This window comes from Hydra vulgaris, chromosome 12, assembly GCF_038396675.1.
Source record: "Hydra vulgaris chromosome 12, alternate assembly HydraT2T_AEP".
NCBI classification, from domain to species: Eukaryota; Metazoa; Cnidaria; class Hydrozoa; order Anthoathecata; family Hydridae; genus Hydra; species Hydra vulgaris.
Window position 1 is genome coordinate 37,712,599 of NC_088931.1, and position 20,130 is coordinate 37,732,728.

Sequence of the window (20,130 nt, forward strand, 5' to 3'; positions counted from 1 at the left end):
TACATTAAAATGTTCATTGGTTTTAAAGATATTAACTATATAAAAAATTCAAAATGGACGATTTTGAATTCCAGAATCCTATTATGATAGAAAGTTTATATTCAGATATCTCAGCAACTACAAGACATCCCAAAATTATTTTTTCTGTATTTCTTCTTCTTATATTGAAGATACATTTCTAAAAGTTTCAAGTGTTAAATTTACTGGACACCCGGGAAATTTTTAGTTCTAAAAGTTTCAAGTGTTAAATTTCCTGGACACTTGGATAATTTTTAGTTCTAAAAATTTCAAGTGTCAAATTTACTGGACAAATTTACTTTATTATTTTAGTAAAAAAAATTTTATTTTTTTGAAAGTTGAGGTAGATTACAGCCATTAGACTGATTTTTAAGTATTTAAGATAATAGGTTTTTTTTATTTATATGGGTTTGAAAATGAGACTTTTTTGATAAAGACAGTAAATAGCTCTAAATAGGTTAAGGCATTAATTTTTCAAATTGCAATAGTTTTAGAATGCTTCAAGATAATGAGTTGAAATTTTAGGGAAATCTTTATTTCCATAAAACTTATAAAGGGTGTTTCAGAAAAATCTGAGATGGTTACCCAGTTGGGTTTGGCTCATCTTATATGGAATGACGCTTTATTCATAACTCATTTTGAACTTATTTTTATTTGGAGTTAAGGAGAAATTTTTGGATTGGTAAAATAAGAAGAACAGAATCTTAAAGATTTGTTAAAAAGTTAAAAAATTTTATCTTTATATGATTTGGGGTTTTAAATTGGAATGATTATTTAATTTTTCAACTTTTATGGTTCCTACATTAGCAAAGTTTCACCATTTGTTGTTGCATGCTATGTTATTCAAATTGGGAGCTGATGTAAATATAACTGATGTTTTGTTTTCTAAATTTTTTTTGGAGATTTGGATCAATTATAGGTATATTATAGGAAGATTTACAAAGTGTTGTTTATCTAATTGTTTAGATCAATTATATATTATATAACTAGATGTCTAACTTGCAAGATTTTATTGGACAAAAAATGACGCTGCTTTTTTTTTGTTTATACAATAGTCTACCATTGGTAAAAAAAGCAAAAGCTGAAGCCGAAGTGTGGAATAAAAATTAAAAACGCAAGTCAAAAGTTTCCAATAAATTAAAGATAATTCAAAAACAAATTTTAATAATTATAAAATACTTATAAAAGTTTTTTTATGTTTATTAAAAAGTTTTTAATTCATAAAAATGCTTCAAAAACGTCTGTTGTTTTACTTTTCCATTCAAAACTTTAATCCCTTTTTAATCAAAAATAAATTAAGGAATCATAAATTATTATTTTACAAGTATTATAATTTTAACTTAACACTTTTACGTAAATAGTATTTAAATTTAAAATATATTTACTTCATTTAAGAAAATAAAAAATAAAAAGATTTGTTTACAAATTTATTTTATAAAAAGGGCAAAAAATGGCTTCACTTTTTGGATCGAAGTTATATAATATATCATTAGTTTAGATGTGGTATTTTTTGAACCGCAGTCTAAATAATTTTGGTTATTTTAATAAGATCACTTTTGTTAAAGTTGTTTTCATAAAATGTATTTATGAGGAAATCAGTTTCTTGATTTTTTTTTTACCTACATAAAAATCCTTTGAAGATAACAGTGATTATGCATGGGTTGATGTTAGAGTTTGGTTTTACTTGAAGATTTGCTTTCTTTTGTTTTCAAATACAACAAAATATTTTACTTTTTTACAATTTAACTTTTAAAGATGTAAATATCAAAGCTGAGTTAAAGTTACCTTTACTAGTGTAAACCATTTTTTTAATTTTTTTTTTTTTTAAGCGTATTTTTGAAATGCTAAAGTTATCCAAACATGTAAACAGCTGATAAAAATGATACTGAGTTATCTAAAGAAATTTGGGAAATAGAAGACAAAATGTTTACATCCTCAATTAAGCGGAAAATTGTGAACATTGCAATTCTTATAACTCCTTGACAAAAGTTTGCAATCCTTTAACTCCTTGTCAAAAGTTTGCAAACTTGCAAAGTGAAAACTTGTTAAATAAACGAAATGAGTTGATTTCAAAATGCAGGCACAAGAATAAATACCTCTTTACTCATTTTGATACTAGTGATTAGCTAATCTTTTGTTTTTCTTTGGTTTCCATCAAGTATTTCTTTTAGCAATGTAAAGATCCCACTACACAGTATTTAGTAATTTTTAGTGGGTTTTTTGTTCTTTATTTTGTATTCAATGGCTGATAATTGTTGAATAGCCATAAAACTATACCATACCATACCATGAAAAAAAGCTGTTTTTTCTTTGTTAATGTATATATATATATACACTGCAGGCCAAAAGTTTCCAGACACTTGGATTTCATTTAAACTTTTAATTAAAACTCTCATAATTATTTCAAAAAAATTCAAATACCATATTTACTTTAAAAAAGATACATATAGTTACTATTTAAGAAAAAAAAAAGACAAAAACTGAAATAAAAAAAATACTAACAACACTATTATTATTAAAATGTCTTTTCGTCAAAAAATAACCCACGAGTTTTTATCACTTTTTTTGCAATTCATGGCATCCTATTTATTATTTCGGGTGTAATTGATAACCAGGATTCTTCTAATATCTGCCACAGGTGCTCTTTGGATGTTGGGCATTTTTGTCTGACCTTTCTGTCCAATTCTTCCCTTAGTAACTCTATTGGGTTCAAATCTGGTGATTGGGCCGGCCAGGTCATGTTTTTGAGGACACCATTATTCTATTGTTCCTTTATATAGTTCTTACATAACTTCGAGGTGTGTTTAGGGTCATTCAGGGTCCTGCATAAAAACAAAACCACAACCAATAGTTCTTAAGCCAGAAGGTATAGCATTGTTTTGTAGAATTGTTTTATATTGTTCTTTTTTCATAATACCCTCAATTTTAACTAGGTCACCTACACCAGCTGAAGAAAAACATCCTCATACCATAACTGACCCACCACCATACTTGATTGTTGGCACTAAACACTCTGGGATCATTTTTTCTTTTGTTATTCTTCTGATGTAAATTCTACGTCTTTGCCCAAACAATTCAAATTTGGACTTGTTGGCTCGTAGTACTTTTCCCCAGTCTTTTTTTGTCTAATTTTGGTGGTCTGTAGCCCATTGTAACCTTTTCTTTTTATTTCCAATTTGTAGCAACGGTTTCCTGACCGCTATATGGCTAGAAAGTGCTGCTTGTCTAAGACATCATTTGGTAGTAATTAATGAAATAGATTTTGAATGACTCTTATTAAAACCTGAAGTTATTTCCGGGGCCATAAGTCTTCGATTTCTTTTACTCATATTATACTATTATCTTCTGCTTTTGTTGTCTTCCATGGTCTACCAGATCTTTTTTTGTCTTCAAAAATGCCTGTTTCTTTCCATCGTTTGATGGTATCTTGTACAGTGCTTCTGGCAACTTTTAATTTTTTGCAAATTTTACGAACTGAATAACTTTCTTTATGTTATGTAATTATTTCAGAACGTTTTGCAACCCTTAAAGAAGGTTTTTTACCCATATTTTTAATTAAATAGTCGAATTATAAAATTTTAAAAATTTTGTCAAGATTTTTTAATGCAACCATCAATAATACCAAATGAAAACTAAACAAAACTAAATATTCTTAATCACTTTAGTCGGCTATCATTATATTATAAATATTTACTTCATGTTTCAAAAAATTAATAACTTTAACAAGACCAAACTCAAAAGAGTAATGTAACGCTATATATCAAGTTAAAATAAACAATTAAAAAAACAAACTTATGTAAGTTTGAAGTCATTAATACCTAATTACTGACCTCAAACTTACATAAACACTTAAAATTAGTAAGTTTAAGTATTATAAATTATTATTATTGATTAATTTATTGATATAGGTTAGATTTTAGCTTTTTATATAAAAATATTAAGTGTCTGGAAACTTTTTGGCCTGCAGTGTGTGTGTGTGTGTGTGTGTGTGTGTGTGTGTGTGTGTGTGTGTGTGTGTGTGTGTGTGTGTGTGTGTGTGTGTTTATATACATATATATTAGAAAAAAATAATAATATGAAAAAATTTTAAGAAAATCCTGTTTTTATTAAAAAAAACTGTAGTTTTTCTGTGATAAAATTTTGAAAAAATGAGTAATGGACAACTGAGCTTAAACTAGGCTTAAATTTTAATCACAAAAGATAACCGCAGCACATGAAAAACACTGGGTTGTGATTTTTACTTTTAGAGGGGTTTAAGGTGCCCTAATATATATAGAGAAAAAGTATATCTTTAAATTATTGAGTGATTTCTTATTGTTCTTCTTGTTGGTAATCAATTATGATTAAGCTGGGCATATTGGGGAGATATAAAACCTTAATTGACCTCAAAACTTAAAATAAAACCAAAGCAGAGATAGCAAAATAAAAAGAGTTATATGTACCTTTTGCCATAACATTAAGTCTACAAAAGACAAGGCATGTTAAAAAAATGCTAAAAGTGTTCTGATAAAGTAAAATGTCTTTATAAAATGCAGATAAAAAAGATAATTGTAAACATAACCAACCATCAGATAAATCATCAGATGATCTGGATCTGGGAGACTCAGAATCAGTAGTTTTTATTACAGAACAAAACAATTGTACAGTCAACAAATCAGCTCTTTTAAGAAAGCTCCAACAAATACATTAAGACTATGCAATAATATTGCATAGATGTTTTAAATTAAAATATTTGTATTTTTTTGTAAAAAATTATATGTAGTAGTACTTTGCTGAACAGCTGCTGATGCATTTATGATTCAATATTACAAAATTATTGAGTTTTTGCTTAAATATTTACACTTTTTATTTTTAATTATGCACAACACTAGTTAGCACCTTTGACAATTAAATTGATAACCAATTAAAACTAATAAAACATAATAATAATTCAAAATTTTTAAATTTTGGGCCTACTTGCTATATACAATTTTTTGACAAATGGTAAAAAAATAAATAGTAAAAAAAAAAAATCTTCATAAAAATTTTACAAAACTTCTTCTTTTTTTAATGTAATTTAAATATGATTCATCAGAAAACATTCATTTGGTTGTTTTTATTATAAATATTTAAAATTTAAATCAATATTTTGTTATGAAGGCGCAAGAAAAAGCTGTAGTGTAAAAAATTCAATGATTTATACAAATTTTCAGCATAGTGAGTCAGAAAAGTCAAATTTGAGATAAAATTAATAACATAATTTAATATTAGTACTGTATTTATAAGCACTTCTTATAAAATTTACAAATTTTAACGATTGTTATTAATAAAAAGCATTATATATTAATTAACAAAGATTATTATAAAAAAATCATATTTTATTTAAAAGTTTGTGTATTTTATTACTATGTTTGAATGCAATTTTAGTAATTTATAAACAACTACGACTTTAAAGAAATATTGTGTCTTCAATAATTTTTTTAAAAGAATACATAAAGTTAATAGCCCGATTCCAAAGTAAAAGTGAAATTATTGTTGCTCTAATTATACCGGTCTATGAATTTCCTGATCCTAACTCTTACCATATTTGTTTCTTAAATGCACAGGTTAATTTCTCAAGAAAAAAAGTTACATCACTGCTTATTCCAATAAACTTTATAAAAAAAGAAAAGAATAAATTTTTAAGATTGATAAACAAAAATAATAGTTAAGTATATAATACTAATTTGAAAATTAAAAAACTTTCTAAATAAAATTTCATACTAAAATACTCGAACTCGAAACTCACACAGACCATAAACTTAACGTAAATGTAAACATAATTAAAAATAACTTTCTAATAGAGTTTTAGTTTTCTTCGAGTTAGATTAGTTAAGCATTTTTTTTTTAATTTCTTTTTAAGATTTCTTTCATTTTTTATAGTTGAGCTTGTTTATAATTTTCTTTCTTTTGTCGGGTTTTTTCAACACATTTTCAAATAACTAAAAACCCGTGGTCAAGCTTTCAAAAAAAAAAAAAAAAGCGAGCGTGGTCAGGAATGAGTGCGATCGCACACCTTTCCTGTCCAGTATGTAGTACCAGGAGTAATATTTAATAAAATATCTGGCAATTTCAAAACAATAACTCTGAAATTTTAAAACGTCTAATTCAAAACCACTGGAGACACAACTAAGTATAAAATGCAATCTTTTAATTAGCACTTTATCAATTCCTGTAATTTCACTAAATACATTTCTATTTCTGTCCTGGCTGTATTATCGTTAGCATTCCCACTACCAACTGTTCTTAGGCTTTGCTCCATTATTGAATTCTTGGCTTAAAATGATCTTACTTGCAAAGATTTAATTTTTAATTTGTATGCAATATGCAATAAGCATTTAAAGCACCTTATCCAAGCATGGAAGCTTGAAAGACCATAGTGGAGACCGTGAGTGGAATGCTTATTTTTAATAACAATTTCAATGTTAATCATTTCTAATTTTCTGATGGGTTACTTTTACACACTGTATGTGACAGATTTAGTTTCTTTTTTAAACTTAAAACTTTGAGGTGGACAATAAATGGTTGACGATGGTTTCAAGTTTTTTGTTTATAAATGCTTGAACTAGTTAAGCCATCAAACTCAGCTTTGTAATATAGTGTTGCTTTATCTCAAAGTCACAAGACAAAATAACTTCTCTTTTTAATTCTACAAATCTTTTACAAGTATGGTTTACCAGATCTTGTAATGGAATATTAGCTGAATAATCACTAACTATTATGTTATAAGGCTAACATAGTTCGCAGCTCTGGCGTTATTAAATGCTGGGTATAAACAAATTTATTTTTCTAAAGCATTATTTTAAATGTATTGAAGTCTTTGATAAGTTACAATCTAAAAGCTTCAGTTAGAGTCATTGTTGCTGATTTACTGAAATGTTGTTGTTTCTAAAATCCTATGAGCAATTTAATCTTTGTCTTTCTGTTTATCATTATTTAATTTGACTTGAATATTAAAAAAAATATTATTTGAGCAGCAAATAATATTTGATTAGTTGTACAACTATCTGTACTTGTAGTAATCTTACTAATATTACTATGATGAAACTTTGTATTAAATTTGGAAAACTTTAGCTAATTTTACTAACATTACTATGATGAAACTTTGTATATTATTTGGCAAACTTTAGCTGGAGATAAGGATTTTTGTTAACCTTAAATTGGAAATTTCAATTATATGAGCATTAATGATCATATACTAAAAATATACTAGAATAAAAAAAATACTTTAAAATTTATGTCAAAAAAAATTGCTGAAAAAAAGAACAAAACAAAAAAACAATGTGGTTTTTTGCAATTCGAGCCCTGTATATATATATATATATATATATATATATATATATATATATATATATATATATATATATATATATATATATATATATATATATTTATATTGTTGCACACCTTATATGTATAATTCCAATGTTTTTTTCATTTTATGTGTATACATATCTTAATATTACGTCATCGTTCCTTATGCGCAGAATTGCATCAAAAAAAGTAAATACACAAATAAATTAAGTAAGCATTCTTCAAAGAAACAGTTGTTTAAGTGAGATTTCTTTTCTTTTTTTCATAATAAAGACATTGATTTATTTATACAAGTTTATTTTAACTATTTTGAGTCTAAAATTTATACTGTTTATATGTTTGTGTTGTATAATATATGTGAGTATGAAAGCTCTTAAAGAGTATTGATTGTGAAAATGAGCAATAATAATCTTTATATACTAGCTGGTTTAACTAATAAAAATATGGATTTTTATTAGTTAAACCATTCCACACCGACCTTTTTTATAATTTTTCCATATATATTTATTGAAGCCGCCCAGATGCGTAAAATATGGGTCTTTACCAAACCGACCATTTCTATACTTGTCAATTATTATATCCTCATCAATTATTTCTATATTTATTCTTTATTTACTTCAATATCTTTGATTTGAACATAAAAAAAAAATTCATAAAAAAAAAAACTGCTTTAAGTGCAAAAAAAATTAACATCTGCACTTTTTCCTTAAGAATTTGTAATGGTTTATTTTTCACTTAAAGGTATATCTTTGACTGCTCATTGCTTTAGTGCACTGTCATAAGTGTTATTTCTGAGGGTTTAAATCAACCCTTTAGCATAATAAATTTTTAATCTTGCCATATACGTTTATAGCAAAAAAATATATATAGATAAAATAGACTTACTACTGTTGAAATAAAATTTTAAAGTTTTCTCATATTACACACAATATCAATATAGATATATTAAATACAATCTATATACCTATATATATTATACACGATCTAAATATATTCATATAGCTGACTGAACCCATAAAAATACTGGTCTCAGTATTTTTATCTATTCCACAATATATATACATATATATATATATATATATATATATATATATATATATATATATATATATATATATATATATATATATATATATATATATATATATATATACCTATAGTAAAGGGCTTAAATATATAGTTTTTGATCAAAAACAGCTTGTAGCTTGCCTATAGTTTTTAAACTGACAAAATTAAGGTTAGATTATAACAAAACACATTAATTTAATTGAGGAAACTAATTAAATTTAATGCTGTTTTAAAAAACCACAAAAACGCAAATTAAAAGACTAGAATGTTTTTAAAAACATTCTGAATGTTTTTATTTTATTTTTTAAAAATAAAAACAGTCTGAATGTTTTTACTTTTATTTTTTTACTGTAAAACATGCGCAAAGTGTTGCTACATTAACTATCTTATAGCCTGCTGCTACAAGGGAGTACTGCTACATCAACTATCTTATAGCCTGACTCGCAATGGAGTGCAGCTACATCGACTGAGGGTTTGGTTAGGGCAGATAGTCTATCAAATAATAGAAAAAAACTTTTTAAAAGAAGTGGTCTTTAAAATAATTTTTTCTTTAAAAAAAACCCTCAAACTGACATTTTATGATGGTATGTATGTATATATATGTGCGGTATATGGTATGTATGTATATATATGTGCGGCCGTGGCGCAGTGGTTAGAGCGCTTGCTTTCAAAGCAGGAGATCCAGGTTCGAAACGAACTCTGGATAAATTTTCGCGTCACGGTAAGGAAGGAGGCGTGAACTTCCTGGTTAAATGCACTTCCGCGGTGCTCTGTGATAAGACCGTTAGGACTTCTTGGGGCACCTAAAACAAAAAAAAACAAACAAAAAAAAAAACAATATATATATATATATACATATATATATATATACATATATATATATATACATATATATATATATACATATATATATATATACATATATATATATATATATATATATATATATATATATATATATATATATATATATATATATATATATATATATATATATATATATATATATATATATATATATACACACACATATATATATATTTTCCATATCTTCACTTCCAACAAGGCTGCAAGCAACCACTATTAGTGTTGGAAGTTACCGGAAAAGAAAAGATGACTTATAGGATGAGTTTTTTAAAAGAAATGAGCTTTTTTATTGAGACATTATCTCTAGTCTTTACTCAACCAAGAGCCCCAAGGCAGGAGTTGTTTTAAATCGGAGTTGGCTTCTTCTAGCTTAAAAAAGCATGACAAAATTTAGTCACATATTAAATACTAAATAAGAAACTTACTTGGTGAGATTGCTTTTGTGAAAGTCTTTAGTTAAGATTAAACCTTTATAGAGAAGAATACAATGAGTAAACTTGTAAACAAAAGAAATGAAACTTAATTATAAGTTGCTTGATAAATGATATATAAAAAGGAGCAGATTGCATGGCATATTTTCAGTTGTTTAAGAGTACAGCTGGCGCTCATATCATAATAGAAAAATTAATAAATTTTAAATCTTACAATTGAGCTGTCTTTATTACAGGATTTGGTGGGTTTATTTAGATAAACCGCTAAGGTATTTTTTTAGTTGTTTAAGAATTGGCGTTCATATCATAGTACAAAAAATCAGTTGATTTTTAAATCTTGTAATTGAGCTGTTTTAATTACCGGATTTGGTATATTTAAGATGACGTAATTTTAACAAATGAAGAGTCAAAGTACATCTATAAATGAAGTTTTTCACTTGGATAAAACAATTTTTTTTTTTTCAATTTTTACAATTTTTAAAAGTACAATAACACATATAAAAATTCAAAATAAAACAGCATGAGCAAAAAAGACTTAATTATTAGAAAAATTTAGAAATTAAAAAAAAAAAAAGACACCAGTGGAAGGATTCGAACTACAACACTTTGCTTCAGAAACTGTGCAAGCTAACAACTTGGTCATGCAAGTGTAATGAGTCACAAAACTTTTAAAACCATATAAGAAGTAAAAAACTTTATAAAATGGAAATAAATGCTATAGATCCAAATTAAGGAGATGTTGCCTCAATGCAATTTTCAAGTGAAAGTAAACTGTGGAACTTGATATATGTTTTAGTATGTTTTAAAATTTCATATTTTGAAGTTTACGTAAGTTAGAAATTTGCAATTTCATTCATGTTTTTTTATAAATAAAAGTGCTATGACTCTTTCTCGCAATTACCTCGATTGGAATGGCTCCAACCCGTGTCAAACACACTCGAAGAGGCACTAACACTACTCCTACTACTACTACTACTATTACTACTACTACAACTACTACTACTACTACTACTACTACTACTACTAACAACACTATTAAGTTTGGAAATAATATAAAGGTATATATATATATATATATATATATATATATATATATATATATATATATATATATATATATATATATATATATATATACACATATAAATATAAATATACATATATATATATAAATATGCGGTAGTGGTGTAGTGGTAGAGCACTTGCTTCATAAGTGAGAGGTTCTGAGTTCGAATCCCACCACATCCCTCATAGTACTGCACTCAACTTGTTTCTCTGCGTTGTGGCCTTGTTTGTCAAGGTTCGTGTTTTGGAGTAATACAGTTGGGAGAGGGTTATAACCATAAGTTCCTCATCTTTTTTTAGGTGAGGAAACCAAACCCATACTTTACAGGTCTGGACAGCTAATATATATATATATATATATATATATATATATATATATATATATATATATATATATATATATATATATATATATATATATATATATATATATATATATATATATATATATATATATATATATATATATATATATATATTACCAGTGTGCATTCTTTTTACCCCAAAACTGATTTTTATTCCTATATTAAATACTAATTAGAGCTTTTATACTATATGTACATTTTTTTTTTCCCTATATGGTAAATACTTTATAACACCAACATATAAAATGTATAGATTTTAGACTTAAATGTTTAAAATAAAATTATATAAAGCTAAATCAATGCAATTTCTATGGAAAAACAAAAAAAATTTTAAGTAAACAACTGTATCTTAATTTATGTGTATTTACATGCCATTCTGCACTTAAGAAACAATGGCGTACTATTAAATATGCATGCATGAAATTATTGGAACTGTGAAGAAGTGTATTAGTGTGTTTTAAAAAAATGCACTGAAAAAACCAAACCAATTTAAAGTGAAAATTAAAAATAAACAAACCATAAACTGAGAAGAGAAACAAACTTAACAAATGATAAAATAAATAAAGGATAAACAAGAGAAAATAAAAGAATACAATTTATTATTTAATTTAGTAGCGTCTTAATATTTCAAACTTAACTAACTTATAATTGTTTCAGTTAATAGTTTAAAGGTTTCGTATAATTTATTATATGAAACCATATAATTTATTATATGAAATATATATTAATTTTTCATATAACTTATTATATGAAATATATATTGATTTTTCATATAATGTCACGTTGACATAGCCCTTAGGTTGATTATTTGTGTCATTTATGGGGCATGACTGTTACAACGGTATAGGTCGATGGTTTAAATTCTAGAATTTTTTTTTTTTAATGTAAAATTGCATTGGATACATTAGAAAATATTTTTTAGTTTATTTTTAATTATAGCTTAAGTTTACATTTGTTGTCAAAATAAAATAATATATGTATGGTCATATAAGGTGCGCAACTGCATGCATCTCCTGGAAAGGCTTATATATATCTATATATATACATATACTTATATCTATTTATATCTATCTATCTATATATATATATATATATATATATATATATATATATATATATATATATATATATATATATATATATATATATCTATATATATATATCTATATATATATATATATATATATATATATATATATATATATATATATATATATATACATATACTTATATCTATCTATATATCTATATATAGATATATCTATATATCTATATATAGATATATCTATATATCTATATATATCTATATATATATATCTATATATATCTATATATCTATATATATATATATATATATATATATATATATATATATATATATATATATATATATATATATATATATATATATATATATATATATATATATATATATATATATATATATATGAGCCCTTGAGATGCATAGTGGTATAAGTCACTCATATCTAGTTTTGAAAAATCTGACTAATACCGCTATGGCTGTGAACAAAAACAGCTGTTTAGTGAGGAGCATAGCAAAAAACGGTTCCAGCATTATCAATATCATTAGACTAATACCACTCTGCCATGTAATAGAATAAACAAAATGCTAACCATTGGTGGCAATAACTCAAAATATTGAAAAAAGTGACTTATACCACTATGCATCTCATGGGCTCATATATAAATATGTATATGTATATTTATATATATATATATATATATATATATATATATATATATATATATATATATATATATATATATATATATATATATATATATAAATTTCCATATGTATATACATATACATTTAATTTAGGTTATTATTATTAAAAAAAAGAAATACCAATTCTTTAATTTCTTCTATAGATTTTGCAGCTTTTATACTTGAGATTATATCTTCGGATGCTTCATTTTTGATTTTTTTAATCACTTTTTCAGCTTCAATTTCAAGATTTCTGTCGTGAGAAATAAAAAGAGTAAAAAATAATAGCAGACAATCAGGTTGATCTGTTAATTTAAACTTTTTTTTTTGAAAGTTGAATAGAAAAATATTTTTCTAGACAAAATGAGTTACTTACAGCTGGAAAAAAAGAAACATTTTTTAGAGATAAGGTTGCAGCAAGATTGAAGTAGAAACAAAAAGTAAATGATAAAAATAAAAAAAGAGCATACAAAATCAAAATGTTGTAGAATAATAAAAAGTTAGACTAGCAAATTTTGGTTAGTATTAGGAATTGCACTGGGTAACAAAACATCAAATGTATACATGACATAATATATATACTAGATATGAAGATATAGTTATTATAAACTCATCATCAATCTTTAGTAAATTTTATTTATCCTAATTTTTAGTCTTAACTATTTTTAGTACTTTTTAACTACTTTTTTTTTTACTTTTTTCATGCTTCTTAATACTTTTAAAAACATTAACCCTTTTATTAACTTTATTTTTATTTACAACTCTTTTATTTACATTTTATTTGATTTTTTATGCTTCTAGCTTCTAAAAACATCAACCCTAAATAGTTAATACAGTATGTTCAATGTATTTGTCTTAAATTCTAAAATTGTACTAAAAAAACCTAATTAAATAATAAACTGTCACATGACTTCATGTGCTTTAAACCTTAAAATAATTAAAGAAACTACTGCAAAGATATTCTTTAAATAACAAGATATTAATTTTCCTCAAATTTTACAATCATATAATTACAATAATATAAAATCTAGCTGAAATTGGAACCATAAAAATACGGGTCTTTGTAAGTCTTTTCCAAACTGAATTTTTCTATACTTTTTCCTTATATATCCTAGCTTCCCGGATCCGTAAAATATGGGTCTTTACCAAACCTAGCATTTCTATAAATTTTGAAATTTTTTCAATCTTATTTATATATTTATAGCAAAAAAATAATAATATAGCAAAAAAGATTTCATAAATTTAAAATAAAATTTCAAAATTTTCTCATTTTATAGATATATTATATGCGATTATTCCATATAATGCCTGCAAACTCAACATATGCTAAAGACGTTTAAACTTACAGACATTTGTACATAACACTATACAAATGGAACTAAGAAGATGTTAGACCACTAAAACATAGTCATAAAAAAAAAGTTCATTCTTATGAATATGAATAAAATCTAAATGCACCATGATGTCAGTTTATGGCAAAATAAGTCTTTATGCGTCAAATATCCTTTCGCATTTATCTTACGATTTTTTATTCATTTTAATTATGTTGCATACAATTGCACAAAAAGATATAAAACTGGTACAGATATATCATTTCATGGATAAGAGTTTGTATTTATTACAATAGCAATAAATAAATAGTTTTTGTTTTTATTAGAATATATCCCATAAAAATCTATTCCATATATCTTTAACAGAATGGAGTTTTCCTAAAAAATTTAAATAAAATCTTATTTCTAGTTTGTTTTTCTAGTTTTTTGCCACTAAGTGACGTCACATACACAACAAAATTGTGGCTTCAACGATTTACAAAAAAGCAGCATTTATCATTTTTAATGGTCTTAGAAGCAGAGAATACTTATATAACATACGATTCTGAATGAATCGTGAACTGAACTGCAATAACTTTTAATTTTTTTGGTTTAGTTGCTTTTGTTAAGAGCTTTTAAATTTTGCATCAAATTATCTCATTTCAACATATTTATTGTATCATCCATACTGCAGCCATTTTTCAAAACACCTTAGGGTAAAAAAAAATCAATTTTAACTTTTTTACAAAATAAGTTAGTTTAGATAATAACCATAATAAGGCGTTTTGAAAAACGGGTGCAGCATATATTTATAGTGAAAAAATAAAAGTAGCAAAAAAAACTTTTAATTGTCAAAAGAAAGTTTTAAAGTTCTTTCTAGCTACAGACTTTTTTTTTTTTTTTTACCTCTACAGCAGCACCTTCTGAAGTAGCAGGACTGTCTTATTAAGTTTTTTCTTTATTAAGTTTCAGACAGTTTTTTTTTATACCATCCGCAGCTTATTAGGGTTAATTACCTGAGCACATTAATAACATAAGTATCTCAATCATGACACATACACGACAAATTTTTTCTGCCCGTATTTTGATGTGTTTAGAAATTTTAGCTTTTTTAAAAATCTTTTCGTTTGTTAAAGTGTATAATATTGTTACATATGTTTGTATATAATCTCTATAAAAATTCAAAAGTACTATGTATTTTAAAATAATTGAAAAAAATTAAAAAAAAAAAGTCACCAGTGGTAGGACTCGAACCATGGCTTATTTGTTCAGAAGGTTGGTGCGCTATCCATTTATCGTTTATTAATGTGCGCTATCTGCTGGCACACTGATAAACAAAAATTTTTAAAACTATATGATTTTTTTAATGGAAACAAATGCTATAGGTCAAAATTAACGAGAGCTTGACGCAATGCAACTTTCAAGTGAAAGTCAAACTGTAAAACTTGATAAATGTTTCAATATGTTTTAACATTACTTAAATTGAAGTTTACATATGCTAGATATTTTCATACTTTGGCTAACGTTTTATTACAACAAAATCATTAACATATATCAAAAATATTTAAGGGCCAAAGACAGAACCTTGAAGAACGCCACAAACTATGTGTATATTACTTGATTTGTAACCATTAATTCTAACAAACTGCTTCTGATTTAAGAAATAAGAATGAAACCAATTACAGGCAACTCTTCGGATTCCATAATGTTTAATAATAAAATGTTTAAATATTAATAATAATATTTATAATAAATAATAATAATATATATGCTTAGAAATTAAAATGGTATGGTTAATGGTATCAAAAGCTTTATGTAACTCAATAAAAATACCACCTACAAAATGACCAGTATCAAGTGTTTTTTAATTTTTTTGATTATACTTATTAAAGTGTGGCAAGTAGAGTGTTTCAATCCAAAATAGTCTACTTGCCAGAATCGAGAGTTTTGATCCAAATTCGAATTTTAATCAAAACCCTAATTGAAATTCATTTAAACAATTAAAAGAGCTGAAAAACTAATGTAATCTAGATTACATTAGTTTTTCAAGGAGCTTGCTAGATATGTTAGATAGAATTGAAATTGATCTGTAGTTAGTACATTGAGAGCATTGAGTCATTTATATATACTGGAATGACACAAGATAATTTCAAAATGTCTTGAAAAATTCCATCTAAGAAGAATATATTAAATAGCATAAAGAAAATTTGAGAAAATTCTGAATTAAAATCAATAAGAAAGTTTGTGGGGATGTCAGGACCTATTGACTTTCTAGGTTTCAATTTAGATATAAGTGATAAGATTTCAGAATGGTTTGTAGGAGATCAATAAACTATGAAGATTTGGATGCTTTGATGTAAGATAAGTGAATTTTAGAATTAAGTCTATGAGTAACATTTGTGAAAAGTTGATAAATTCTTTGAAGATAAGAGTTAGTTCAGTTATGCATGTTTTGTTAACTTGTAAGCAATTTGAAGTTAAATTATTGACATTTTTGACATTTATTAGACTTTTCATGCCTTTCCAAGTTTCAAAAAGATTTTTTACATTTTCTGAAAAGAATTTTTTGAAATGTATTTTCTTACTCAGTTTAATTAAATTAATTATGGTATATTTATAGCATTTAAAGATAGTTTTTAGTTTTATTATATTTGTTGGATCCTTTATTCTTAACATTTTCCCTTGAATAAAATTAGAATTGGTTTTATTATTCCTTTAAAAATCCATGGCTTGAATTGATGCTTGTAGCTCTTAATACTAATTTTTTTTGAGTGCTGCATGACAATCTAACAGCAATGTTGTTTGAGAAACAAATGCTTGAGAGCTGGAGCATTGTTTAAATGCCTCATTTTTTCGGGTAACGTCATTCTAGTCAACTTTTAATAATTCAGATTTAAATGATTCTTTATTATAACTTTTAAGTTCCTGCAGTATAAATTATAATTGTGTGGTATAAATAGTTTGTTGAAATTAGGACAAATAAGAAATTGAGGTAAGTGATCAGAAATAGAAGTTATTAGGTTTCCTGAAATAATTTGGTTAGACGGTTACATTTGAAAATATTGTCAATGATTTCAACAAAATAATAAATAACACTTGTTTCAGTTTGACTGTACCAGACCCTTGTTTAAATAACCATGTAGAAAGACGGATTTATTTTAGTAAATATTATTTTGGGAAGGACAGACATTTTATTATTGAAGCTGTTTACAGCTAGAGTGTCTATGTATGCAACTAACAATAAAATAAGATTTTTTGGTAAAAGTTATTTTAACAAAAGTGGATTCTAAATAGTTTGATGTGTATATGATCAAATCATCTCTTCTTTTAAAAATCAGTTTTTTTGATAAATATAACAAGGTTCCACCACAAGAAGATTTGGTTGGTGTGTGCTCAAAACTATAATCTTAAATAATAATTGGATGTGTTGAAGGAGATCCTTTTTTTAACTTTACTTTACTATAATTCCAATAATGCTAATTTCAAAACTAATTAATGATAATAATATGTTCAGATCTTCAAAGTACTTTTGTTAAGAGGATTTATTTGAATGGAAAAAGGAAATAGAGTTTACGATGTCAAAGTTATGAGAACAAAATTTATTAATGTCATAATATTGGCAATCTACATTAGAAGAGAAACAGTTTTCCTCATCAGAAACTGAAGCATGTGATGAAATAAACTTTTTAAATTAAGTATATATTTTATTCAATCCCAATGCTGGAAAGAGTTTAGTTGATAAAGGAAAGTCATCAGTTATAATAATTTTATTAGAAGAGTAGTTTAAATTCATCATCAGATACATTAGTCAATGGAAAGACACCTTTAGTACAATTTACACACAGCCATGTTGAGTGTTAATAATTATATTTATAGCATTATAATAATAAAACAACAGAATAATAAGTAATATTATATCACTAACAAAAAATAAGAATATATAACTAACAATTATAAATTAAATTAAAAAAAAAACTCCTAACATATTTGGAGATATTGATACTCAGTCCCAATCTCTTTTTTTACTTTTTTATTAATGCCATTGATTTGATAAAACATTTTCATCACACAATTAGCTTTAACTTATGTTATAGTTGTTCAATGGTGATGAAAATTTCAAAATGATGCAATCCTTTTCTTGAAGTTCTGACACCACGTACAAAAAAAAAGTATATCTTGAGATGCATAAAAGATATGATTATGAAGTTTTTCTTATGGTTCTATATTCAATAAACTCCATAATAAAATAAAACTGCAAGAGTTTTCTTTCTTATATCTGGTTTATTTGCATTAAAAGTGAAAGTTTTATAAAAAATATACCTAAAAATTAACAAAAATTGCTATTAAAGAATAAAAAAAAAAAAAAAAAATCTTTTTTTAATACTTTTTTTGATGCAGAACTAAAAAATAAAATTGCAACATGAATGATAAAAAGAGTTGTTCAATCGGTTAATAAAAAATAACTTGTCATAAACAAATATATGTTAAATTAAAGATGTCAAAAAAGTTTCTAGTCTCAATAATGTAGAAAAAAATTTGATAAGTACTCGTTCAAGGAATGAAATGGATGAATATGCAACGGTTTGCCAACACCATGTATATGTTTACTTAGGGGTTACTACACAGTTTATGTAACTTGTTATGATTCATTTAATTCACACTATGTAAAAAGAGTACTATTAAGAATATTATGAAAAGAATAACATTAAAAGCTACTATTAATTAACCACAAAACTGTTTTGAAACTATAAGTTTTGTAATTATAAGTAGAGAGATATATTTGTAAAATATTCACTGAAGCTTGATATTTGAAGTTTTAATTATCATTCACGTTTTTAGGAGGATGTAAGAAAATTATTCTTCAACTAGCTGGATAATTGAAGAAACATTGGTATTGATGATATTCGTAGAAAAAAGATATGCCCTTCATGTAAGATTAAAATAATGTCATTTAAGGACCAGGAGAACCAACTTGCTGCCAGACTTATGAAGATGATGATATAACTTTAATATACTTAATATAAATGAGTTTTATATATGAGAAAATCTCAACTCATTTTTGTCCTCTATAAATAAATTTTTAAAAATGCATACTGTGACTAGTCACTCAAGAGTTGCTTTTGAAATAAAAAAATAAAGAAATAAAAAAATACTTTCAGTCTGCAATATGGTCAAAAAGTTAGCTTATTACTCAATTTTTGAAAAGTGTGGTTGGAGTTCAAAATTGAGTTCAATTATTCATTTTTGATACAATTTCTTGGATGCCAACATTTCTTGGAGTCAACATTTAAAATCTTGGTGAATAAAAGCTCTTTGCCCTACACTGTTCAGGAGAAAACATTCCACCAGGACTGCCTTTTGAAAAAGGTTAAACATCCTGTGAGTGTAATGTGATCAAAGCCTAGGGTTTCTCTACACTGTGGAGGAACCATGAGGCAGGACCAGTAAAAGCAAGTACTGTAAAACAGGCTCCTGCCCCAGGTCCAAGAATGGTTCCCTGGTAATGAAAAGTATTTGTTCAATCATGATTCGGCATTCTGCCATTAAGCTAAGAGTGTTACAGCATTCCTAGCTGAAAAAATTTGCGCATTTTGCCTTTGCCGGGGAACTCACCTGACATGAACCCCATAGAAAATCTATAAGAGTTCACAAAGAGGGAAATTGCCAAAGAAATCATCACTACCAAGCAGCAATTCATAGAAACCCCTATTAGAAAATGGCATAACAACCCCAGCCTCTAGGACAATGCAAAAGTCTGCATAGAAAGTATGCATCAATGCCTGAGAGCCATTATTGTAGCAAAGGGTTGCATTACAAAATATTAAGATTATTATTTTATTTGTTATTTTAAAACTTTTTATAAAAAAAATATTTAGCTTTGAGGAAGTAATTATGTTGTTTTATATTCTAAATGAATCCCTCTAATGATAAAAATGATAAAAAAT

General features: G+C 25.5%; 1 protein-coding gene across 2 annotated transcripts in view; it reads right to left on the reverse strand.

The window, feature by feature from the left end:
* Positions 1-20,130, reverse strand: part of LOC101235874 (S1 RNA-binding domain-containing protein 1) — an 85,161-nt gene that overhangs the window by 54,233 nt on the left and 10,798 nt on the right. For both annotated transcript variants that reach the window (XM_065813146.1, XM_065813145.1), the window contains exon 2: positions 13,017-13,128. In XM_065813146.1, coding sequence (XP_065669218.1) covers positions 13,017-13,128 — 112 coding nt within the window. The remainder of the gene's footprint in view (positions 1-13,016; positions 13,129-20,130) is intronic.